Source organism: Anopheles arabiensis, chromosome 3 (genome assembly GCF_016920715.1).
Source record: "Anopheles arabiensis isolate DONGOLA chromosome 3, AaraD3, whole genome shotgun sequence".
NCBI lineage: Eukaryota > Metazoa > Arthropoda > Insecta > Diptera > Culicidae > Anopheles > Anopheles arabiensis.
The window spans coordinates 5,807,360-5,832,434 of NC_053518.1; the positions used below are offsets into that span (position 1 = coordinate 5,807,360).

The following is a 25,075-nucleotide window of genomic DNA, read 5'->3' on the forward strand; positions in this document are numbered from 1 at the left end:
GTCGTGTCTTCTGAACAGACGTTTAATGTTAAATAATTGGTAATTAAATAAAAATATCATCACGCCAATAGAAAGAAATGAACAGGCACTCACTTTTTGCAGCACAGTTTGCTATTTGTTTTTTTTATATAAAATCCATCCAAGAACAACGTACAAACGACACCTTTCACATTAACTATTCAATAACTAATTCGCTCTATCCTTAATGTTTACCAAAGTTTACCCCATTACGTTGGAACAACAACCAACCACACGGCAGAATGATTTTGTACCCGTTGTACGTGGAAAACACGCGTACCGGAGTCGTTTACGCACACGCGTACCCCCGTGTCAATGCTACGGCTCGGGTGGAAACACCTCCTTCAGGCCTTGGTGCCAGAATCTCCGTATTTGCTGCAGCTGGCTGCACGTGTACTCAACTTTCTGCAGTAGCTCGTCCGACTAAAAAAAACACAAAGCGTGTGATAATTATTGGCTTACAAACGCTTACCTCTTACGAAAGTACCTCGTTGCAGTTGGGATCGCTGGTAGAACGGACCAGCTTGTACGCATCGGGTGGGTAAAATGTTTGATGAAGCGGTGTGAGATTATAGCTTCTAAAAGAAAGACAAGAATCGATTGCTGGGTTAAAGAAAGATTTCAAAAACGAACACAGTTTTTGTCCAACAAATCATGCACCATTTCGAGCCATCTTCTATCACATTACTTGTAAAATTTTAAAAACCCCTGCAGATTATTATTTATTCCACAAAAAAATGGGCCTCCAAAACAAACACGTGCCAAAGGCCATGCGTATCAACACTCCGCTAGTTTCGTTAGTCTGCAAAAACTCACTCAAAAATAAAACCCAATAGCAAAAAACGCTTCACCTCCGATTGTCATCGTACGGCGAGTGTTGCCGGGAAGGTGGTTGCTGCTGTGGTTGTGGTTGCTGCTGCTGTTGCGATTGTTGCATCCGCCGGGCAAGTATCGTATTGTCCCGATGGTACGCGTTCAGCTTGCCGATCAGCTTCGAACGATCCTGCTCGAGCAGTTCCGTCCGTTTCTTCAACCGGCCAATCTCCTGACAGTACTGAGCCTCCCGTTCCTTCCATTCGGTTACGCTTTTGCGCGTTAGCTCCTTGGTGGACAGTGTTTGCTGTTTGAATTCAGCCAGCTTTTTCGAACAGTCGCGCAGCTGCTCGAGCTCTAGCTGCGCGAGCTGGTACTGTTTGGTAACGCTGTCGTGCAATTCTTTCAGCTGCTGATAGTTTTGGCTCAGTTTGCGGTTTGTTTCTTCCAGTTCCTTTGAAGAGATAAAATATTAAATTAAACCGCAACCCGACAACAGCATGCTGTCTCTTTATGCTTACCAACACCCGAGAAGCTTTAATTGCTAGCTCGTCCTGATTTGATTTCACAACCTCACACAGAGCGCTCTCCTTTCCTTCATACTTTGCCAACCGTTCCCGCAAGCTCTGACATTCATCCCGTAACACATCGCGCTGAAATATAAACGAACAGAAATTATCTTCAACAGTTCCACCAAAACCAAAGCCTATCACCACTGCTCACACCTCACTAGAAATTTGGTCACACTTTTCCCTTAAAGCATCCACCTCCGCCCGCAGTCGATTGATCTGCCGCTCGTACTGTTGCAGCTGGTTCTTCTGATCTATCGAACAGCGGCGCGCATTGCTCTGCTCCTCCGTGCAACGCTTCTCGCAGAGGAGCGCTTCCTGCCGTGCCTTATCGAGCGCATCCGACAGATTCACGTTCTTCGCCTCCAGCTCCGTCAGCTGTGCCTGGCGCGTCGTAAACTTCCGGGTAACGTCGCGCAAACTCTGCTGCAATCGGTCGATCAACTCATCCTTCATCTGTGCCGCCTGTTCTACATTCCCGAAGCGTCCTTTGAGCTCACTCAGCTGTTCGATCAGGCCCGTCGCTTGCTCGGTCGCCCGTACTCGATGGCTGACGTACTCCGTTTCACGCCTCTTCCACTCTTCGGTACGCTGGAGTAGTTCTTCCTGGACGCGTGTCACTTCAAGCGTCTTCTGTGCCAACTGTTTCTGTAGCGAGTGGGAAAGGGGGACCTTTGCCTGCAAAAACAACAACAAGAAACGGAAAGAATTAGATCCAAATCACTCTAAAAAATCACTCCTTCACTTACTCTCTCACGTGATCCACTGCCAGTGGCGGTGCTGTGGCCACATTTGCACATCTTCCGCTGCATCATCAACTCCCCGGCCAGCCGGTCCTTTTCCGTCCGCAAGCTTTCAATCCTCCGCTCCTGCTCATCGCTGCGCCCTTTCAGCTCGTCCAGCTCGTGCCGGACCACGTCCAGCTGCTGCTGCGACCCGCCCAACTGTTGCTCCAGCTGCACCCGGTTCTCCTGGTACGATTGGATCGTCTTCTGCAGCAATCGATTGTGCTCGTCCAGCTTCGTGATCGTGGTCTGCAGCGTGGCCAACGATTCCACCATCTGCTCGTGCTGGCGGCCCGTATCGGCCGACCCGGCCAGCTGATTGCTCAGCGATTCGATTTCTCTCCGCAGCTGCTTCAGCTCGCTGGAATGTTTGCTGCGCTGCTGGCTCAGTTCCAGCTCGTGCAGCCGCTCCATTTCGGCACACTTTTCGCGGAAGTAGCTCAGGTGGCCTAGATCCTGCTGGCGCGATTCGATCTCCCCCCGGACGCCGTTCATCTGGTCCTGCAGCTGCCGCACGTCATCCTTCAGCAGCGCGAACAGTCGTTGCTTTTGTTCATTCAGCTACAACAACAAAGCAAACGGACGTGTTGATATTCGTACGTTAATTGGTATTTCTATGACTAACAAACACACACACACAGAGAATTCATGAGCAATTCTAAAACACACGGGAAAACAAACAGAGTCGTCCAAAGGTTTCCCGATTCCACAATAAATCGATGAACGGCACACACTCAAACACAAACCAACCGGGGGCCAGGAATGGGAAAGGGAACGAATTGCAGAAAAATACCCCCTCCCCCCCCCCCCCTCAACCACACTTCAACACATTCACACTCACGCACGCCACCAGGGACAGTGTTTTTCCAATACAGGAAGTGTAAATGACCTGGAAAAACAAAACATTCAACGGGGACTGTGCCATACTGTGGACCCCGATTTTATGCCATGAACACACTGCTGGAATTCCTGATCATTTAGCAGCAGTAACTGGTTCGAAATACACTCGCGTTTTCCTTCCATTTCCCACGCTTATCCTTTGTCCGCTTCTAGCCCGGGAGTGGAGATGGGGGGGGGTTTGTGGCAAAACATATTAAACTTAAACGGAACTAAAACAGAGGGGCCACAGTTTACCCCGAAGGTTCGCACGAGCATGATGGCATGTGCCGATTGTAATCGGTTGTCTCTATCTATTTTAACCCACCCTCACACGGCCCAAGGAGTCCGCTAACGTGGCACAACCCATTACAATAATTGCAAATTGTAGTTTTGTGACGTTTTTGTTTCCACTAGTATTAAATATTTCCGCAAACAAACCGTGCTACATCTTATTGTGATTGTTTTGCGACACACTCACACAGAGACTTTAGGGACCTGGCGTACGAACTATCCTTTCAATCACACAATGCCAAGGCTCCAGCGTGATGCTTCTCCGGGAAAAACGGGAAGTCCTCTCCCGCCAAACGCCAAACTCGAACTGACGATTCGATCCTTCGTCCTTCGCGAGCTGGTGGTCGTCACCGCGTTTGTTGTTCGTCGACAAAGTTGTTGATGTTTGGCGCGCTTTACCGCATCCACCGAGCCCCAACCAACACCAGCACCACCACCAAGGTCCACTAGACTCCGATTGCATTTCCCAAACTACCGCCAAGCAGAGGAGGAGGCGATGTGCCTGGAATGGAATCGGTTACAATGTTTTCGTCGCCTCTTGTATCCCGCGTGTTCCAAGCTTAATCCTCTGTCTCTTCCACTCCAACGCTGAATGGCATGGCATGGCACAAACTACTACTACCACCACCATCAGCAACAGCATGTACCAATAAATCTGATTTCAATCGTAACGGCAAAGCAGCAAACGTACTGGGCACGCTCGAGGACATTGCACCCACACACCATGCGGCGTACTTTCCCGATTTCTTACTTTCCCCCCATCCATTGGGGGTTGGGCCAGTTCCCGAAGCAAAATGAATGAAGTGCATGGAATGCGCGTGTGGTGCTAAAGGAGGGAGAGTTTTTCCTACCACACTAGACATAGGACGGCTTGCAACACACGCACAGACACACATACAAACAGGAGTCGTACATGGCAGCAAGAATTCGTCCTTCTGACGGCCAGCAGTTGCATACAGCATTGCAACACGGGCGCACAAAACGAACAACTTATTAAAAACTCGTCTTCATGTGAGCAAAAGTTTTTCCATTAATATTTCTACTTTTTGCTGCTTTTTCGCCTTTTTTCCTGCATAGCGAAAACTTTATACCCTTTAATTGAATCGAATTCCAGTGCCGATTGCGAGAAGGATCAACTTTTATCCGGTTATCGAGATGGAAGCGGAGTTATGCATGCAGGAGGCGGGCTGAAACTGCTCATTTGGAAACTGATTACTGATGGGAATTGATATTCGTTGCAAAGTTTTATCAACCCAAAACGGTTTTTCTTCTACTTTTTTCGCTTCAGGATAACGACCATTTGTTGGTCTAGGCTTACGCATGCTTCATACCCTCCTTTTGACGGGGCCTTGGTTGGCCTGTTTCTTTGTACAGTTGGCAAGTGTTCGGCCTAGCAACATACCCGTCATGGAATCAAATCTATAGCCGACCTTTACCTTCACAGGAGCAAAATGCAACCGCCAAAAGGGGCGGCATAGTTTTACTTATACGTTCCAGTGACTAGATAGGCCAAGGTTCAATCCTAATTGTAGAAATATGGCGGCCACCCGGCAACAGTGAAATATGGATTTAGATTCCAATATCGGTACCATAACAGACGAGGATCTCCCCTACACATATACGCATAACTAACTAAGCTTTCATTACTTCATTAGAATATAGAGACCTTCCTGGACCCATTGTCCTCGGGGGGGAATCCTTGCATTCCATCAAAGTTAACATATCTATCTGCCCTTCTCCCCTTTTACTAGAGTTACGTTTTGCCAGGCCTCTCTTTCTCTCTCTCTCCAAAACCGTCAAAACAAAACCAGGACAACAGGGCCGTACCTTGCCAACGTAGTAGCAGTGAGACTCCACCACTCCACGCTCTATGCCTACTTTTCCAGAGAAATTATAATTCATTTACCACCTGCTTACACCTTAACTTCCAGCGTGTCCTATTAAAAGGGCTGCTCCACGGTGGGTGTGCACTATTTACTAAGCAACGGGAAACCGTACTCCCGACGGTTTAAAGACACCCAATCCTCACCGACCAAAAGTGTAAGGATCCGAAATGACACGCAACCCGAGTGCTGAGGGTGTGTGCCGCATAAACGTTCCAGCCTTTGAGTGCCCCCTGATAGATGCTTCTCTGTCTTGCACGTGTGTGTTTGTGCACCATGGTCACGATTAAAATCTGATTATCCTTTAGCATGAACTTCTTCCTCACGGCACCGTGAAAAGTATTGGTGTTGATAGCTTCTTTAGCACCGTTTACAACAATCCCGGGGGAGGTTATTGGAGGAGAGACAAAGGAGAAAGTTTCTTCATAACTTTCCAATACAACAACAAACGGATGGCGTTGCTGCTCTACTACACTATACGCCTATATTCGATGCAACAAGCGACAGTAGCCTTTCTGGTGTAACATTTCACCCGCAGGACATAAAACACCCCCCCTTATTCTCACGACCCAAGTGTTTCTCGGGCAACATATGCCCCAAAATCTAACCCGATGGTGGTAATCGATTAAATTTCACCGTTCGAGCACCACCGCAACCGTAGACCACCAGAGTGTCTGATATTTTATAGCTCGACAACAACTATCGTCACCCAAATTGTGGTGCAGCGCCTCAATGTTGTGTGCGGTACGTCGTCGTCGTCGTCGTCGTGTCAACAAGCTCCTGCCTATCTTCACGCTTTCATGCTTCAACGAAACGGTCGTAAAATATGATTTCTCAATCAAAATCCCGCGACACAAATGCGACATTAGAGGTTAGTACAGTAATTTTGTCGTGCCCCTTTCTTACACCCAACGAGCCTGATGGATGACTTTTACCGCAATGAGCTTATTGTTTTTTGCCAGGGTGTTAAAGTTTAAGTGTAGTTTTGTATGCTACTGGTACGCTCACCTCCTGCCGGATGTCTACCGCATCGGAGATGTCCTTCAGATCGGCCAGCTCACGGCTCAGCTCGGCCAGCTGACAGCGTAGCTGCAGATTAGCGTCACGGTAATGGTCCAACTCGTTGTCCTTGGAGAGGTTCTGGATAAAGCAGTCAGTCGAAGAAGAAAAACAGAAATATTTTAGTCACGTCAGCCACTCATTAGGAGGATCTTGGGACACTGCTACGCACCTCTTTAAAGGCATCGTTCAGCTGCTCGCTCAGTAGAATCACCTCTAGCTGCAAATTTTCCACCACCTCCTGCAGTACGCTAACCTACCGTGTCACAATAGAAAGGTAAGGTACAGATAGCTAATCTTCTTTTAAGGGAGGGTGTAGTCTAGCTTACCCAAAACGGATTTTGGAACACAGAAGTTAAAAGTGCATGCAAATAAAAACAAATCAATTTAACTCGTTAGAAGGGCCGACCGACCCACACAATTAGTAAAAAGGTCGTACTACCAAGAACGTAAACGTGAACAATAATTTATTGGAACAATAAAAAAACAATCAACACTGAGATAGTATGGTTTTCGGGAAACCATCTTATGGATGAAGCGATACGCTAGGAAAAATGAGGCTAAATTAAATACTAAGCCTTTTCGTGCTAAGGCTAATGAAATATTGAGGCTTAGCTTTAGCGATCGGAAGCGTATGATGCTCTCGCTTCTTGCTAGCTTTCAATGCGGACGCGTCTCTTAGTTAGTACTTCGACTTAGTCTATCCGGAATTAGGTCAAAGATCATCGATATCAAAGCAAACCGAAGAGGAACACACACTTCACAGGTCTATCGTCATCGGTTTGTTTGCAAGGAAAGTCTCTCAAAAGGCACAACGTGGCAAGACCCGCGATTTACGATTCAAACCCACTAAACAGTGCACGCCCAAAGGCAGTCCAGTAGTCACCGGATGGTGGTACCGCCGGACCGGCAATGTTTGAATCACTGTTACTGGTTACAGTGGGACTGGGCGGGGTGGCGGGACTGGTGGTTAAGGTCGGGGAGGGTACTACGGTCGGTGGGTGGTGGTGTGGCGGATGCTCCACGGTATCATCCTTGCTGTTAGCATGCAAATAGCTGACTCGGTACGCCGGTGGCGCCGGTTGACTGTACCGAAGGCCGGAAAAGAAACTCACGGATGAGCTGCCATTGCGCTTCGTTTCCTCGAGCGCAACGCGCAGGTTAGAGATGGTGACGAGCTGGTTTTTGCACTGGCGGTTGCAAACAAAAAAGAAAAAAAAATATTTAAACGTTAATGATACAGAAAAAATAAGAAAAAAAAATAAACAGTTGCATTCGAGAAAGAAACAAGGTTCTAAACAACATATTCAATTGTAACGGCAACAGCAACGTAAAGCAACCCCAAAACCAGTTGCCCAATCGAAATGTAAACAAAACGTATCCGTATTTCGCAAATCCTTCCCCCAAAAAACGAATCTAATTTGGCACAAATAAACCAATGTATAAACAGATTGTGCATCGCAACGCAACTGAACCGGCGGCATTGGCGCTGTGCTTCGTTTCAGTCGACCGAGGAAATGAAAAAAAGGGACACACTATCCCACTTCAAACGAGCGCGGAAAATCATCCCAACCCGGCTTACCTCGTCCTCGATCGCGACCTTTTCCTCGCTCGTCTTTTGCAGGTTATCCCGGTACTGGTGCAGCTGTTTCGCCCGCCCAAAAGCAATCAAAGCACCAGGAGGGTTGATGAACGCAGAGTCAACAGGGTTGCAGGGACGGGTGGCCATAGAACAGAAATAAAACACACCAATATTTGTAGCTAAATCGCTCACACACATACACACACGATCACGTTTGCGCGCGCACACACTATGAAACATACCGTTTCCTTGAGATCGTCCACTTGACGCACGAGTTTCAGCTTTTCCATGTTCAGCATCGCGATCGTGCGGTTTTGATCGTCGACGCTTTCCTCCAGGCTGGCGATCTAAATTGGAAAACGAAACGAAACGACGCGCCATTACAATGTTTCAACAGCTTTCAGCAAGAACAGCAGCGGAGGGTGTACCTTTTGAAGCAGTTTCGTTCTCTCGCCCTCGAACTGTTCTTGGCGTGCCTGGCACTGGTTTAGCAGTCGGCCCTGGCTGGACAGCTCCTGCCGCAGCTGCTCCATTTCATCGTGCCGACCGCGCAGCACAAGATCCTTCGATTCGATCTCCTTCTTCAGATCGTCGATCAATCCCTGCAGGGTGCAGCCCTCGTCCAGGCCGAGCGATAGCGAGCTGAGCGACTCGCTGCCACTGTTGTGGCAGTGCTCCTTTCCGCCTAGCTGGAAAACGGTCATCGTAACACGGTTTTTAGTTGATAACTAAACACGCACACACACACTTGCTAATCTAAGCCAATAAGTCAAGGAGTCTTCACTAAAAAAACGATCAAACATCCACCGAATCTTCACCACCACAGAACCCGTTAAAGATCATCCAAACGATCACACACGCACGGTGAATGAATTATATTTTCCGGCCCCGGTACAACACGGCACACGAAAATTCCGACCGACGTTTGCGACGCAACATCCACGCACTTACTGATCCGTCTGTCGAATCGAAGAGTGGCACAAGACCCAAGTCCCATGATCGTCTCGCCCTTCTTGTGCGTGAATCTAAGAGGGCACCGCACTTCACTTCTCGGATGCGCTCAGACTAGACAGACCGGAGGGAACGGCAGCCGTCTTCATGCCGGCGCACTGTGGGTGAATCGAACAGTAACCCACGGGAAAGAGTTTTTCTCATTTGGCTTACATCCAATGAAGAATTGGAGAAATTGGAGAGAAATTTAAAAATTGAAAAATAACCCACCAATACATCATAGTTTGCCCCACGAGTGCATTAGAGAATATTTTCTAGGCGCTTGTTAGACTTAACGTATTTAGCAGGAAAAAAAGGATTGCATTTCGGAATTGCTCGTCCCGCTTCTAGTCGCGTGCTGGGAGGAAGTTATTTTAGGACCCAACCACATCCACCACTCACCGTCCATCCGTCTGGTCTCGGTCTGGGTCTGAACCCGCTTATGCAGCTGCATCGCGTGAAGATCGCATAGAGCACGAGAGAGCTGTGATGGATGTGGGCGTTGATGCCACGGTTTGACGTCCCGCGGAACGTTCGCTTTCGTTTCGTTTACAAACAACGCTCGTGTGTGGTGATGTCCGGGTAAGGGTATGCCGGCCACACACTCCCCAAAGTGCAGTAAAATTAATTGGTTCTAAACTGGTCCTCCCGAAAACCTCCCGAAAAGAGCACTTTTAGTTTGGTGGTTGTTGGGTTGATGCCTGTACCGTGGATCCCTGGAGAGTAAAGGGGACGTTGCTGTTGGGTTCTCGTCCGTGCTTAAAATAGCTTCACGTATCCCCCGAGAAAACACGTATCGAATGTGTGTGTGTGTGTGCGGGGGGGGGGGGGGTGTAAGAGAATAGATTTCGATTCCCTAAAGACAACGTCGAGGTGGGCGACGGTACTACTACTACTAGGAGCGTTGTCTCGGATGACTTTTTAGCTTAATTGACTAACGCAGTGCTTGATGGGAAGCGTGCTGCAGGAATAGTAGCAATAGTTTTGTGGGACCTTTGATACGACGAGCGAGCAAGAACGATCGTGTAGTAGGTAGGTCTTCATTCAATGGGATGAGATAAATGAGTCATCCGCTGCTTTTCGATTGGGATTCTCCTTTGATTCTCTCTGCTTAATTGAAAGATTTATCTCCGGTGTCTTGAAGAATTGTCTCAATGGTTTTTCTACATTAACACGAACTTCGATAAGTTATAGTTGGTTAGTTAGTTAGCAATTTGAAAGCGATTCTGTAGGAGGACACATTTTGTGACTTAAATTGAGCGCCAAATCCCTCAGAAGAAAAGAGCCTGTTTTACATATTCTTAAAACTCGGATGAGAATTGAACCACATCCATGTCTCTATGAGCTCGGTGCGTCTACCACTAGACCACCGGGACTGTCCTAGCCCATCAAGTCAATTACACAAACTGGTTCAAAGTACCGTCCGCAAGCATCGAACCCCAATAGGAGACTGTTCAGCTACACAGTAAATTTATCGTAACAGGAATAACGATTTGCTCCAAAGAAAGAAGACAGGTTTACTCTAGCTCTCACACGATTCTAGATGAAAATTGCACCAACCGAGGTAATATATTCGACCCCAACTCTTCTACAAGCACATTAGCACCTAAAAGTTGTTTAGTCAACACCTTGTCTACATCTCCCACCCCCTGGCCCACCCCTAGTGCACATGTATCGTCCTAAAAAGGGGAACATTCAAAACACCTTCACCGCGCACAACACGTGCCCCCGAACACCCTAAATGGCGCTAATTGCTGCGTATACAACAAATATCGCTCGATATTATTGCTTGTAAATTAACGCCCTTTCGATGCAAACCGTGCACACAAACACACTCACACACACACACACATACCGTAGAAGGTAAAAATAATCCTTCTTTGCCTCCACCGCTCCCTGTATTTCATCCCCTTTTCCTGCCAATGCTGACTAAATGGAATTCAAACGGGGAGAGAAACAAAAACCCACACAATTCTCCACTGGCGCTTGGTTGGCGCATTCTTGCCACACAAGCGTCGGGAAATGAGCATCGGTGGAAGGAAGAAAACATGGGGGGGGGGGCGAGGAGAAGAGGTCTAACCCAAAATGGCACGTAAACTTCGTCGTTAGCGGCACAGACACACACACGCCCGATTCCCGCTTCCAAAATAGATTCTGTCACTCACCGACACCCCGGAAGGTGTGAAAAGTGCATTGGAGGAGTGCACCCGACCCAACCCATGGCACCCATGGAATGTCCCTGCTGTGTGCCAAGAGGAGTGGGAAACAACTCCCGAGGCAAACTGGGAAACTGGGTTACAGCGTAATGAGTCTAAAAGCCGCCGTCTCCAGCCGTCTAAAATTTGTCGACTCAGCGTAATGAGCGCATTGTCGGATCCGCAAGTGGTCCCCAAAAATAGCAATTTTTCCTGTGGAGATTTCAATCCGAGCCGAGGAGAGTTCCTCTTGCCGAACGGGGTAGCATCCCAACTATGTTTACCCCATTGGTTTGGTCGGTGATGAAGAAATGGGGATGTTTATTTAAAGTAAGGCAGCGGGTCAGCGCACCGCAACTAAACATGTGCGTCCATTGATTGCCCATTGATTGCCTGTGTCGGTTTGGTGATCTACTTAACACCCTCGCTCCACGCTGCTTAGCTTATTAGGTTAACACTCACCAATCGTTTCAGTTGCCGCTCAATGCAGTGCATCAGCTGCTGTTGCTGCTGCTGCTGCTGGTGTTGCTCTTCTATCCTGTGGCCTGGAGCTGGCTCGGAATGCTCCAGTCTGGATGTACTCGCACTGCCAATGCCCTCATCCTGCTCGATCGTACAGTGCGCCTTGTGCGACAGTCCCAGCTGACGGCACAACGCCTCGCACCGATCACGCATTGCCTCGATCAGCTCATCGTCGTCCTCGAACCGAAGCGAACACCCACCAGCTCCACTCTCGTCGCAGCCTTCCCTCCAACCATCCCCCCAGCCGGACAATTTTCCCGTGCTCTGAAGCAGCTCCTCACAGGCGCCCCTTAGCCGGAGCAGTGCCTTTTCCATTTCGTGGATCCCCATCGTATCCTTCTCGTGGCCACGCTTGTGCAACTCGTCGCGCAATTCGGCAATCTCGCGCTTCAACACCTGCACGCAGGCCGATTCCGTTTCACTGCCCTGCTGTATCGTACCGAGCTCATCGAACAGCAACCGGGTGGAGGAGGAGGATGGGTAGAAGCTGTTGCTTGCCATTCCATTCTGCGTTAGATCACCTTCGGACGACCGCACGGAATAGTATGAGACACTGGGAGCAGCATCGATTGCAGCTGGTTGCGCTGAGTCCGGCTTCTGGTGGCGGGGTCCAAAAATGAAACGAAAAAAAAAGAAAAGAATAAAATGTTTTAAACCGCTAACGTTTTTTTCAATTATTTATTATTTAAAAGCAGCTAGGTTAAAAATATAAGCACAATTTGGTTATAAAAAGCATTCAAATCAGATTTCGGCTTGAGCTCCATCGCACTTTACATTCGGCGAACACTAAAATAGACGCTTCATTAAGCTTTTTCCACCACCGCTTGAAACACGTTCCCGCCGGAAGCTTCCACTAAGCGAGCTGGGAAAGCTGTCATCGCTGTCCCGCTCGCCACCATCGTCGTACAGGTCCGAAAAGACAGAAGCAGTTTCAAGTGACTACAAGCAACGATAACAACATGATTAGAGCCGTTTGCCTTTACCGCCCAACACCGGTGTTAGCCCACAGGAAGCCACTTTATAAGCAGGATATCGAGAAGCAGTACGGTACCGATACCTCGTTCAGCAGTTTAATCTCTTGCCGCTGCTGCGCGATCACCTCATCCCGGAACTGGATGGCGGTGTTCGCCTGGCGCAGTTTGTCCTCCTGCTCCTTCAGCTTCTTGCGCAGCTGCGTGATCTTATCGTGGTGATCGGTAATTTCCGAAATCAAGCTCCGGTTATCGGTCGAGGCCATGGTGGACTGTCGATGTAAATCAGTATCAAAGGGAAAGTTGGAACAATCATGCCAATTGGAACAAGTACTATGAAATGGGGGGAAAAAAGGTGCCTGAAACTGGGTCTAGCGAGAGTATAGTTTAGCCTCATACGTCGCAGATGCATGTAGCCGTTACCATTTTGACTTTCAGCAGTTGGTCGTTAAGGGAAACGATCTGTTGCTGCAGTATGCCGATTTCTTTCCGCTTATCGTCCAGCTGCTTGTCCCGCTCGAGGGCCATGTTGCGCAGCTGCTCCAGTATGGCACCATTTTCGGCCGCTTCCTTCCGCAGGTCCTTCAGTTCCGTCCGCAGTTCATCGATCAGGCTAGAGAAGGACAACGTTTTTTGAAGTAAAACCCGTTCAAACAATCTACTATTTGGAGGAATGGCCGCACACCGCCTACCTTGTCTTTGCGTTCAGCTCCCGCACCAACATCTCGTCCGACGCCGGTATGATGGGATAGTTGGAGCTAAGCTCAAGCGACACGATTTGCTCGCCGGGCGCAGTCGGCAGCGTGTCCGGCACTGGCTGCAGCCGCCTCAAGCGCACCTCCGGCCCGAAGCGCGCAAAGTCTTTCAGATAGGCGGCGCGCATCAGCTGCATCCGCTCCATGCAGGTGTCCTGCATTTCGCGCAACGACTGCACCAGCTCGGTGTTGAGCGTGCGCAAACTGTTGACCCATTCGGCGTACACGCTAAGCTAAGCTCCGATGCCAGCGCCGCACAACAATATGAAATGTAACACCCGGAAAGCAATATGTGTAGAACAAAAAGAGGCTGAAACATTACACGAGTTGACACGGTGCCACGTGTGCCCCCAGTGAGCTAATGCCACAGAGGAGCCTCAATAATAGCTAGGAGCGGTACGGTACGACACAAGTGCGCGAGCGCGCGCACGCAGCACAACCTTGACCGGAAGGGGGACAGCTGCAGCAAGAGACCGAATTCTAATCCAGCCAACCCCTTAAGGGTGACCTTCGTGGCGCGCCGCCGTCATCGTCGCCGTCGTTAACCTGCGTAAGTGCGAGCCGCACAGCACTCTACTCACCTTGAAACCATCGTCCAACCGTTCGCTCTCGACCAACTGGATCTGCTTTTCGAACTGCTCGTTCAGCTTGTCCAGCAACCGGGCGTTCAGGGACGTGTCATCCTGCGGGTCGGCGGAAGCCGTCTCACCGTCCGGCAACGACCCCGCTGGTTTGCCCTCGACCGGGACCAGCTTGCCCGGAACATCCGACGGAAAGTGCTGCGCTGATCTGTCGCCACCACCCTCCGGGTGTGCTTCTTTTACCTCACCACCTGTTTCCATCGGTCAGCGCGAACTGTGCACGCATTCACTGTCGGGGCCGTCGGAGTGATCAGCAAACAGACCCCCGACCCAGGACGGAGATGTTGGATCCCTGCTTTCGGTACACTTTGATGCAGGCTCGCTCTCACGATCGATCACCTTTGCAAAGCCCGCTCCGTTTTTTCACCTCTTTTCGCACGAGCACGGCAACGGTTTTGGCCTGCAACGCACACACAGCACACGGCACAGTGCGGTAGACGACTTTTTTTATTCACGCTCACGAGCAGAACACACTCGATCCCATTCACGCGCAGTTCTCTGCTTGCTTTGTTTATTTATTTACGTTTGCGTCATCAGCTTCGTGCGTTTATACTGCCAGGGTGAAATGAGCTTCGCTTCTCGCTCAGCTGACGATGGGTCTCGAAGCGCGCTTCGAACGCTGCCTGGGAAAACAGGTGCAAAGAGGTGCGAGTGCGTGAGTGAAAAAGAGAGAGAACGCGCATATGACTTCCATCTGATCGGTGCCCATCCATCGTTGCTATTTCAAATCAAATAAATTCCAATATTTAAACCATTCCTTTCAGCCGTTACTTTTTTTATTATCATTTTCCATCTTTCCGTGCCACACCAGGCACTGCCTCTTCGGAAGGGGTGTCTCTCTTGTGTGTCTCTATACCCCCCAGCTTCGGCAATCTTCCAAAGACAATCGACACAACAATTCGTCCTTCTTTTCGTGTGTCTGTGAGTGCGATTTTCCACCCTCCATCATATCCCTATTGTTAACGATGATCGCATCTCAAATCTCCAAATCTTATCTATCCCAGCGTCCACACTTCCCTTTCTACTACTGCCAGAGTACACACACACGCGCTATTACTGTGGCTGTGGCTTAAGAATAAGTTAGTTAATTTATTCCTCCGATCAGTAACATTACAATGCGTTTTATTTTTTTGTTTAGCAATTTTCCACACTAATGCATCATTCTTTTCTTGTGTTTTTTTTTTCTTTTGTTATAATGCCGCTTGAGAGGAGATTTTCACATTCACTTAAAATAGAAAAAAAAACTGCTTTTGCTCATATTAGATATCTGCGGTCGCTTACACTCCCCCAAGCGAAGAAAACGAAAAAAAAACTGCAAATCTCTATCGTTCTTGGTGCCTGGCTTCTGAAGGGATAGAAGTGGCGCTCGCAAATGTATGGGGCACATGTGCACGCTCCCTTTATTAGCTATGTTCTCCCCCGAATAAGCTGGAGGACAGAAACCCCGATAGCAAGGGCTTTGCGAGAGGCATATGGGAGAAGGAATTCATGATTCCCCAAAACAAAAGTAAGGAAATATCAACACGTAAAAGATCTTCTCTTCTCTTAAAAACCTGCTTTAGCTCTTACATTCTAAGACTCTTTACAATAAGCAGACGCAATTTTATCCGCGATCTAGCCCCGCCCCGCGATCCTTATATGCCTAAGATCCGCAGTTCGATCCTCGCGCCGGCTTTTCATCGGTAGTAGTAGGTTCATGCAATGTAATGCGCACGCTTCTTTTCCTGCCACTTTTCTCACCATCAATATCGCTTCTTACTAGAGTTGATAAATGATAATGTGTTATGCTTTTGTTTTCCTTTGTTTGCTCTAAATTCTAATTCTATAAAGTTGCGCACGGATTGATAGAGTGCGAGCCTTCGTTTTTTTCCTCGCAGCAGATATTTCCGTTTCATCACACATCTCCTCTTTGAACAAACAAAACTAACGGAAACGGAAAACTCCAACATTTCCTAACAACGTCTATCCTGTTGCCTGCTATCGAATAAGATGTAACCAAACTACTCAAAAAGAACACTGTATGTGTGTGTGTGTGTTTGTTTGTGTGATTAGCCTTTTAAAACGAAATTAAAAGGCAGTGTGATCTGTCTAACGCCACGGACTGCGCCGCGGTTTTCGGTAAATATAGTGTCAAATTTGACTCCAGAGCCTGCGCCTGAGTGCGAGCTCTACACGGATATTGTTAAAGCACTGTACAAACTGCACCACAGAGCCTTTCTACACACAGACACGATGGGTTTGAGTGGATGAATGAGTGCATTTTAAAACAAGCCAAAAAATAATTGTTTTGCAAAAGAGTGGCCCGAGTATAACAAAATTCACTACTTATTCAGAAATAAAAAAATAAAAAAGAAACAAAATCTTATATGAGCGCTTCTGAATACACCGAGACATTTGTTCATAAATAGCTATTCGTAGGGATGGGGGGGGGCTTGTGTAAGTATTACAACTATCACGACCGTTTCCCGGCTTCCCTTTCGAACACACAATCTCTCTCCCTCTCTTTCTCTAAAAAGAACAGTAAGCAACTTTTTGACTGTAAAGTTTTTGCCCTGATAACATGAAACGGTTGCGTATTTTCCGAGCTGACGGGTACAACACACACACACTGAAATTTGGATTATTGTTTGTAAATGTTTTATAAGATTCGAACAAGCGAATCATTGCAGAACAAACAAACACCACACAAAGCAGTGTGTGAGTGTGTGAACAGATTGAGCGAACGAAATATGCAGAAGATCCGGGGATGGATCGTAGAGTGTAAGAGGTGTTAAGCAATAGAGTTAAGATTAAAGTTTCCCTTCCCTATCGAGTCCTCTTTCTGCTACTTGCATGCTGGACTCTCATTGCAAATTCAAGCCAATTTGCATCCTTGCAAACAACACTCTGCACATTCATCCTCACAACAATGATAAAAATGAGAGTGTCCTTTGTGATCGTGTGTGTGATTGTGTGTGCGATCGTGTGTCTTTTTTAATCTCTTTGCAACCTTTGCATAGCTGGAAAACAAATGAATTAATTGTTCAATTTCCCTCGTGTTGTGGTGTCTGTGGTTCATGAAAAAGTACGCGGCAGGCAGCCTACCACCAAACTGTTTGTCTCACCGCTCTGTCTTTCGCCCTTAAAGAGGCAAGTTGCAACACAGAGTGTCTCCTAAATGAGTGTGTTTGCTTAGAGAACGGCAGCAACGAATCTACTGCACGCGTTCTATAAAACATCCCCCCTTTTTTCCCTCGCATCGTTCGGTACCGATCAATCGCCTTCATGTGTGCTGGACATGCAAGATTTGATCGAACGTGTTAACGCGTGCTTTTTAGTTTAGTTGCTGCTGCTTCGCTACTTGTTTGTAGCCACTGTCTTTTGCTGCGGCGTTGATGCGCTGAACTATCTCCGCACACATGCATACATACACTCTTTTGCTCGCTGTCTCGCTGTTGTATTCGAAGATTTAATTTGCCTCCTGTTTTGTGTTTGTTTAAGCTAGATATACATAGATTTTTCTATCCTCGGGCGTGCGGGCAAGATATTCCCGCTCGATCAGGCCCTCTATTCTTTTCTTTATAATCACCGGCGACGGTAGGAAACGGCTCTTTAGCTGCGACGTCACATCCGATACGAGCAAGTTGTGCTGTTGGGAGGAAAAAGGATGAGTCATTTTACACTACTGGACATACACTACCACCCACCACCCAGTTCCCCGAATGTACACAACTTACAGGCATTCTCTTTCGCGCTTTCATGATGCGCACGATAGCAGCTTCAATCTCATGTTTACGATCTTCGTCGACTTTGCTTCGGGTTTCCTTCCGTTCCGGTTCCGATTCGCCCTTGGCTGCGACAGTTTGAATTTTAACTCTGAAATTTTTGCAATTGAATAATGTTTACAAAACAATATGAAACGCTAACACACACACACACAAGCACAGCAGAGATTAGTAGTACGTACTTGTGAAATTTCGACACAAACGCATCGTTAACGTAGAACTCGTCCGTGGAAACGATTTCTTTGGACGTTTTCGGTGTTCGAACCAGGAGTCGCTGCTGCTGTTTGCCCATCGACAGTGACTGCAGCGCGCGGATCAGATCTTTGCTAGGGATGTCCGTCTCCTGCTGGATGTCTTCGTACGTCATTCGTTCGCGATTGTTAAACAGCATCAGTACACACATCTGGATGTGGGGAGTGATAGACACATTACTAGACTGACTCCTGACACCGAGGGTGGCAGCTCCATCAACAAACCTGATAAGTCGATAATTGAAGCACATGTCGTTTGGGGGCGTCCAGGGAGGCCGCACCACCAGTCGGCGCACTACTACTTCCCGCAGACGGGGCCGTACTGCTACAGTTGCCTTCCGTTTTCTCCTTCTCCGCCTTTACGCCGTAGAATTCGGCATTCATGTAGACCGTTCCTGGGATAAGAGAGAAAGAAAAAAAAACAGTTTATAGAAACAGGGTGAAGAAAAAGGCTACCGACCCTTACCTAGCTGTGGCTGCAGTGTCAGCTGACGCCCCGAATGTTTGGCCAGGTAGAAACGCTTGAACGTTTCAAAGGCTTTCCGCGGTGCTGCCGGGATGTTGCAGTTAGGCGTCACGGACTACAATCAAAGATTTAATATAACGCATCAATCGATAGACTCTACACTAGTGTTGTGCTTTTTGGAGCGCACCGACGACTCCGATCCGACTCCGGCTATTGTTAATCCGATTCCGACTTCGGCAAAATCCGAACCACTAGTTCTTACCGGAGTCGGAGTCGTTCGGAGTCCCCCGGAGTCGTCTGGATTCATTCGGAGTTGCCCAGAGACGTCCAGAACCGTCCAGAACCGCCCAGAGACGTCCAGAGACGTCTGGAAACGTTTGAAGTCGTTCGGAGTCGTCCAGAGACGTCCAGAGACGTCCAGAGTCATCCAGAGACGTCCAGAGTCGTCCAAAGACGTCCAGAAACGTTTGGAGACATTCGGAGTCGTTCGGAGTCCCCCGGAGTCGTCTGGAATCGTCGGGAGTCCTCCGTACTGCGTGTCCGCAGTCGTCCCGAAACGTTTGGAGTCGTTCGGAGTCGTTCGGAGTCTTCCAGAGTCGTCCAGAGTCGCCCAGAGTCATCCGAAGTCGTTTGGATTAGTTCGTAGTCGTTCGGAGTCGTCCAGAGTCGTCCAGAGACGTCTAGAGTCCTTTGGAGTCGGTCGGAGTCTTTCGTAGTTTTTCGGAGTTGGAGTCACCCGTAGTCGTCCGGAGTCGTTCGGAGTCGTTCGGAATCGTCCGGTGTCGTTTGCAGTCGGAGTCGTCCGGAGTCGTTTGGAGTCGGAGTCGTCCGGAGTCGTTTGGAGTCGGAGTCATTTGGACTTGTCCAGAGTCGATCCAAGTCGATCCGACTCGGAGCTGGTCGAAGTCAACAGGAGTCGTCCGGTGCAATATGCAATCCAGTTTCCGTAACAATCTCCTACAATACTCCTCACCTCCCTAGCTATTAACTCCGACCTTGTATCGGACCCCAACCGATACCGGACGACTCCAGACGACTCCAACTCCGGACGACTTCGAACGACTCCGAATGACTACGACGCCGGACGACTCCGGACGACTCCGGACCACTCCGGACGATTCCGACCAACTCCGCACAATTCCGAACGACTCTTGATAATGCTAGGTGGACCTGCCTTCCGGAGTCGGTTCCGAAATTATCGGAATCAAATCGGAGTCGATTCCGGGTTTTTGCCAACATTACCCATCACTACTACACACGCCCACACCTACCTGCGTTGGCCAAAATCCGGTGGTGAGAATTCGAACCGTCAGCTCAACGCCCTCCAGTGCCGAGTTATCGTTGTTGATGTGATTTTTAAACTCCTCCATCACCGTGTTCGAGACAGACATATCCTTAAACATTCCTTCCAATTTTGAGGTAAATTGACAACCGCATTCAGTCTGCAAAAAAAGAAGCAAATCGCACGGAAATTAGATCGTTCTTTGCGGTGGTGTATTCTCGTCTACTTTCAGCACCGAAACGGACCTTTAATTTTGATATCATATTCTTCTCGGAATCGTCGCTGACGGATTTGTTCAGCAGCAGCCGCTTCGCCAGATGCGCCTTGTAGTATCGCTCGAACACGTCCTTCTCTTGCAAATATCTAAATAATACCATCGTTTTGTCAAGTATGGTTTCAATCTCTTGCTCGGACATCTGAAAATGAAGCGTTGGAACGAAAGAAAAACGGTCCATTTTAGATCACTTGTGACACCCGAACTGATCGACAGTTTGGCACTTACTCCCTTGCAGCCCTTCTTCAGCTTGTCGTCGATGAACAGCGACAGATATTCGGGCGATTTGCTGTTCAGATTCAGGAAGTGCTCAAAGTCGGACGATATCATGTTCTTGAACGTCTTGTCGTTGTTGAACGAGTGGTACAGGAAGTGGTCCGACCGGTCCTTCAAATCCAGCAGGTTCTGCACGAACGTGATCGGGTTCGTGCTGCCGTTCTCCTCCTCCTTCACCAGGTCGCGGCCGAGCGAGCGCAGGTTCTGCGACACACAGTCGGCGATCGTCTTGAGGCCGCCGCTCACGCGCGAAAACAGCTTGTGCATGCAGGCCAGATCCTCCGTCTTGGTGTTCTGCAGCATGTACACGACGCCCGAGTTCTCCATCTCGACGATCGTGCGCATGTGCTTCTTGATCAGCTCGTCCTCGACCACCTCCACGATGCGGCTCTCGGTGCTCTCGTCCAGGTATAGCTTGGCCCGCTCGGCCTCCTCCGTGATGCGGGCCTCCACCCGCCGGATGTACACGCTCGCACTGTTCTCGGCGAGGAACTTCTGCGACTCGAGCTTGTAGAACGCGGCCGACTGCGTCAGGAACGGCCGCTCGAAGTCTTCCTCGTACACCCAGCGCTGGTTGATGCCGAGCACCATCAGCATCTGACACGCGTTCTTGATCGCGATGTGGTCGATCGCTTCGCCCTTCCGCTCGCACATCACCATGTTCAGCAGCGTCTCGCGCATGTGATCCCGAATGCGCGGATAGCGTACCACCTGGAAAATAGGCAAACATACATTAAACTCCTGCCTAAGGACCACACACACAGACACACCACGATAAACGGCTCCACACACCTGATCACGGAAGATGTTCAGCCCAAGGTTGTACACGTTGTCCACGTCGTTCTGCTGCACATACACGCGATCCATGTACATCAGGATGTCGCGGATCATCACCATCGAGGTCTGGTGGTCGTTCCAGCACTGGTTCAGCGTCTGCAGAAAGTTGCAGTTGAAGCTGCGCAGCACCTCCTCGCGCACCTTCGACTCGAGATGATGCGTCACCACCTCCTTCAGCCCGCTGTACAGCCGTTCGCCGTGCTTGTGCAGCACCATCGTGTACGCATTTCTGTACAGCTCCTCAAACGAAAGGCCCGAGTTGTTCTTTTTCTGTATCTCCTGGATGGCGTTCTTGAGCAGCGACCATATCGACTCCACGTACTTCTCATCCATAGTCATCTGCAATGTGGTAGCGATTTAGATAGAAAGAGAAGAGAGTTAATAAAACGACAACCAACAATTCAATTATCAACAATATCCCCCCCGGTAGAATTCGATCCAAAAGTAAGCCTTTTCCATTCGCAACTGCCTTACAATTCGCTTAACAAAGTTCATAGCGATCTGGGAAGTGCCGCGGCTCAATTTCCGCTTCCATTGGATCCGAAACATTCCGTCTGCGATCGGCCAACAGCAGCAGCAGACAGTGCTTCTGGGACGAGAAGTGCACCCTTCCTTGCACCCACCGGGCACACATACGTGCGGTGTTTTCCGGGACCCGTTCGGCCAACCGTCCGTCCAACACGTGCGCAATTTTCGCTCTCTGTCCCTTTAAACCAAACACACACAGAGGGAGAGGGATGAAATTATTGCACCGGAACACGGATCAAAGACAAACGATGAAGCACACAAAGTAGGAGGCCTTTCCACCAACCTCTCGCGCTTCCTTAGCACCTTAACACGAACACATTTAAAGCAGAGACACACTTTCCGAACTGTTTCGAGAGAGAGAGTAAAAAAAGTAAACCTCCAAAAGTTTCAAATCACAACGACCGTGTGGGACCTGTAGTGTTGGTCCTTGAAGAATGCGACACTCTCGCAAACGAGAAGGAGTAGCAAATAGCAGCAGCTGCGAAAGTAGCACAACGTTTGCTTCAAGCGAGGGGGGCGAGCAAGTGTCAAAGTAACCGCGATAGTTGTTGCCGCCGTTTCTAGCTCATAGGCTTCTACAATCTGCTCCGCTTTTGTTGTGCACGAGGATCTTTCGCTCATCACAAATCAACAATTGCGTTATGTATCCCATTAATTATGTATTTAAATTTGAAGCATTTTCCCACGCTTGACTACTTACCGGAAAGGCACGGATCCTCATTTTGCCTTCCTTCTTCTGAGTGGACACTCGACTCATTTTGGCAAACTGTTGAAGGATTGTGTTCCACTTTTACCGCGAGAGATGCTAAAAATCTTATGCTAACGGTTGTTGATTGTGTGCCGTTGTCCGTCTAGTTTTTAACACGTCTAGCGGCGCTCACACGCACGTGGCCACAAGTTTGGGAATTCTTCCGTGACCTTACACTGAATCCACGCTTTAGTCTAGAACAGGCGCACATTCACTGCAATACACTTGTTATGCGTCGTCGTGCTTCGTAAATCACACTGTAAAATGTATCCTTACGCACGTTACAGCTAATTCTTAGTACACTTGCGTCACCATGGGTGATACCGAATGCTTCTTCGTTACTTTGCGCCTGAACGTTCCTGTGAACGTTTGAACTGACCGTTGCAAAACAAACCGGATGATTGCGCACCTGAGGGTGTCTCTCAACATAGGGCAACTGTCACCGATTGAACCGTCACTGGAAGGCAGAAACGGAAAAACTGTCCACTCATGGTGCCCTTGTTAGCGTACGATCGGCATGCCTGATTCCGTTCCCGATCATGGTGCCGGGCATGCCGGGCTTTCCGCGAATGCACAAAGCAAACCAGTGACCGTCCCGACGTTTGAACGTTTCGCAGAACGATTGCTTCCGTTGTCTCTTTTGCACTGGCTAACACACACACAAGCACGTTTTATCCTTAATTATCGATGGATGTTAGAGGTGAAGGAGTCTCAAGATTCCAAGTAGTCCGACTCCTAAAATGAGAAACAAAATAAATTATTATAATGGATCGTTAGTTTGATACTTTAGAGCAGTTCAGTTTCATATTTCACATCAGTTTGTGGTGTTGATTGTCTTCTTGCTGCGTGTTTGGCAAAGATGATTTTCTTTGTGACCCCACAACACAACACACTCACTCTCACACACACACACTCACACACACACACACACGCCGGGTCGTGGAAAGCAAGGCCAATGACACAGACGAGGTGGAGGAATTTGCGGCAGACGAAGCAGCCGCACAGTTGTGTGTTATTTATTATTGCACTGGAGAACAGCACTTGAAATGGGCCACGGGCCGCCCGGGAGTGATGCCGGGAGTGAAAGGAAGGAAAAATGATGACGAGCCGGAAGCCAACCCATGCATGCATGTGTGTGTTTTATCCTCTTTCTTCCTTTCTCTTTTCGCGTGATCCAAAAAGGAAATGCCCAGGAAAAATGACAAAATAAGCAAGCAGAACTTTTCCATGAATCAGACACATGGTAATGAAAATTTCAATCGCACGCACACACACACACATCGATAGAAGGATAATTCCTCTGTGACATGTTAGCTAAGGGAAGAATAAAAAGCAATCCCCCCCTTGGTGTTAGCAATTAGAGAGCGAAGAATGAAAGTACGTCGACCAGCGGCGGCCCCCAAAGAGACACGAGAGCAGTTGCTTTTAATCAATTTGCCCATCGGAGAGGTAGGCTTAGAGCAGGGAATATCAACCTCCCCCCCCCCTCCGCGGGATCGAAAATAGCAACAAAAAACAATCATTTTGCACACCACAACCCTCACCGTCCATCCCTCCCCCCCTCCCCTTTCTATTGGTAAACCGTTTTTCTCGTTCTGACATTCTACATTGTCGGAAAAGCCTTCCTCCCATCTCATCGCACCCCTTCCGACACTTCACAGCACAGACACACACAACACCTTTGTGTCTTTGTACCACCACCAATCCCCCCCCCCCTCAACTCTCTCATCTTCTGCCTGTTTTCCTTCGATTGGAAAAACTTAATTTTCTCTATCAAATCCCGTACGGACCATCCATCCCCCATCCGCGATGGTGGTGGCGAGGGGAGGATTTGAGAATGATTGTACTTTTTCGCGACCATTACACGTCGTCCCGCATTAAGGGGGCCCTCCTTCTGCACGTTCATGGTGGTGGTGGTGGTGGTGGTGATGATGATGGTGATGATGGTCGTCGATTAGTTCCGATCTGCATCTTCCATTGCGTTCGGTCTTGATTTACCCCGTTTGTTCCGCCCGTAATTATGCAGCACCAGCACCCGACAAAGACCAGAGTTTCCTTTTACCTTTTTGGTGGCGGCGGCCACAAACTCCACAGTACCGACAGAGCTGCGGCAAGGAGAGCTGCTGCTCCTTCTCCTCTTCGGCCGTACGTACGAACAAGCGAACACACAAGTGCGTGCGATGATGGTAATACAAGGCGAAGAGACGAGGGAAGGATGGAACGGGGGAAACGGGTCACCCGTGCACACACGCACGCAGCACACACACACGCACACGGTCACCACGGTAAAACTGGTGCTGTCTGTCCGACACTTTTCACTTTACGCAATTATTGGACGCTACTGTGATCTGAAAACACCCAACCTTTTGTTCGCACCACGAAAACCGCCTTCCGGGTGTTCGCGTTTGGCGTGCTGGCCGCGTTTCGCTAGCGAATTAGGGCCGAATTCAGTGCGACGATCGTAGTTTGCATTAAAATAGTCCAACTTGACAGACCCACGGCAACCATGTTTTCTTTCCAAACTTTCTGTCAACCCGTGTGAATGTGTGTGTGTACGCGCGTGTGTTGGGATTGGTGTGTTTTGTTTGTGTGTGTGCGTGAGAGAAAAGGAAAGCGGATCGCGTTCTGTCAACTGCTTGATAAGTGCTCGATAATTTCGAGCACCTGCTAGTACCGAGGAGGAAAAAATATATAAA

At 48.8% G+C, this 25,075-nt stretch overlaps 2 protein-coding genes across 11 annotated transcripts; both read right to left on the reverse strand.

Annotated features, from left to right (window-relative positions):
• Positions 1-89: 89 nt before the first annotated feature.
• LOC120899824 (CAP-Gly domain-containing linker protein 1-like) lies at positions 90-14,523 on the reverse strand. 8 transcript variants are annotated; one of them, XM_040306065.1, is made up of 17 exons: positions 13,894-14,520; positions 13,250-13,545; positions 12,981-13,170; positions 12,644-12,829; positions 11,527-12,183; positions 8,308-8,568; positions 8,122-8,226; positions 7,880-7,942; positions 7,413-7,487; positions 6,470-6,553; positions 6,247-6,378; positions 2,150-2,746; positions 1,557-2,078; positions 1,353-1,484; positions 870-1,285; positions 506-596; positions 90-441 (listed from the first exon to the last, which is right to left on the reverse strand). In XM_040306065.1, the coding sequence occupies exons 1-17, from the start codon at positions 14,152-14,154 to the stop codon at positions 337-339; spliced, it is 4,173 nt and encodes a 1,390-aa protein (XP_040161999.1). In that variant the 5' UTR covers positions 14,155-14,520; the 3' UTR covers positions 90-336. The 8 variants fall into 8 exon arrangements, with proteins under 8 accessions (XP_040161999.1, XP_040162005.1, XP_040162000.1 ...); XM_040306066.1 differs by having other exon boundaries at positions 337-441; positions 11,527-12,180; positions 13,894-14,521; XM_040306068.1 differs by lacking the exon at positions 12,644-12,829 and having other exon boundaries at positions 337-441; positions 11,527-12,180; positions 13,894-14,522.
• A 175-nt stretch (positions 14,524-14,698) lies between these two features.
• Positions 14,699-24,908, reverse strand: LOC120899827 (cullin-3). Of its 3 annotated transcripts, none has more exons than XM_040306082.1 (11): positions 21,915-22,141; positions 21,578-21,809; positions 21,059-21,442; positions 20,219-20,977; positions 19,962-20,132; positions 19,706-19,876; positions 18,435-18,549; positions 18,194-18,363; positions 17,900-18,120; positions 17,670-17,808; positions 14,699-17,581 (listed from the first exon to the last, which is right to left on the reverse strand). In XM_040306082.1, exons 2-11 carry the CDS (start codon positions 21,650-21,652, stop codon positions 17,429-17,431), a joined length of 2,358 nt encoding a protein of 785 aa, XP_040162016.1. In that variant the 5' UTR covers positions 21,653-21,809; positions 21,915-22,141; the 3' UTR covers positions 14,699-17,428. The 3 variants fall into 3 exon arrangements, with proteins under 3 accessions (XP_040162016.1, XP_040162018.1, XP_040162017.1); XM_040306084.1 differs by lacking the exons at positions 21,578-21,809; positions 21,915-22,141 and adding exons at positions 22,332-23,114; positions 24,743-24,908 and having other exon boundaries at positions 17,429-17,581; XM_040306083.1 differs by lacking the exons at positions 21,578-21,809; positions 21,915-22,141 and adding exons at positions 22,332-23,114; positions 24,442-24,908 and having other exon boundaries at positions 17,429-17,581.
• Between the last annotated feature and the right edge of the window lie 167 nt (positions 24,909-25,075).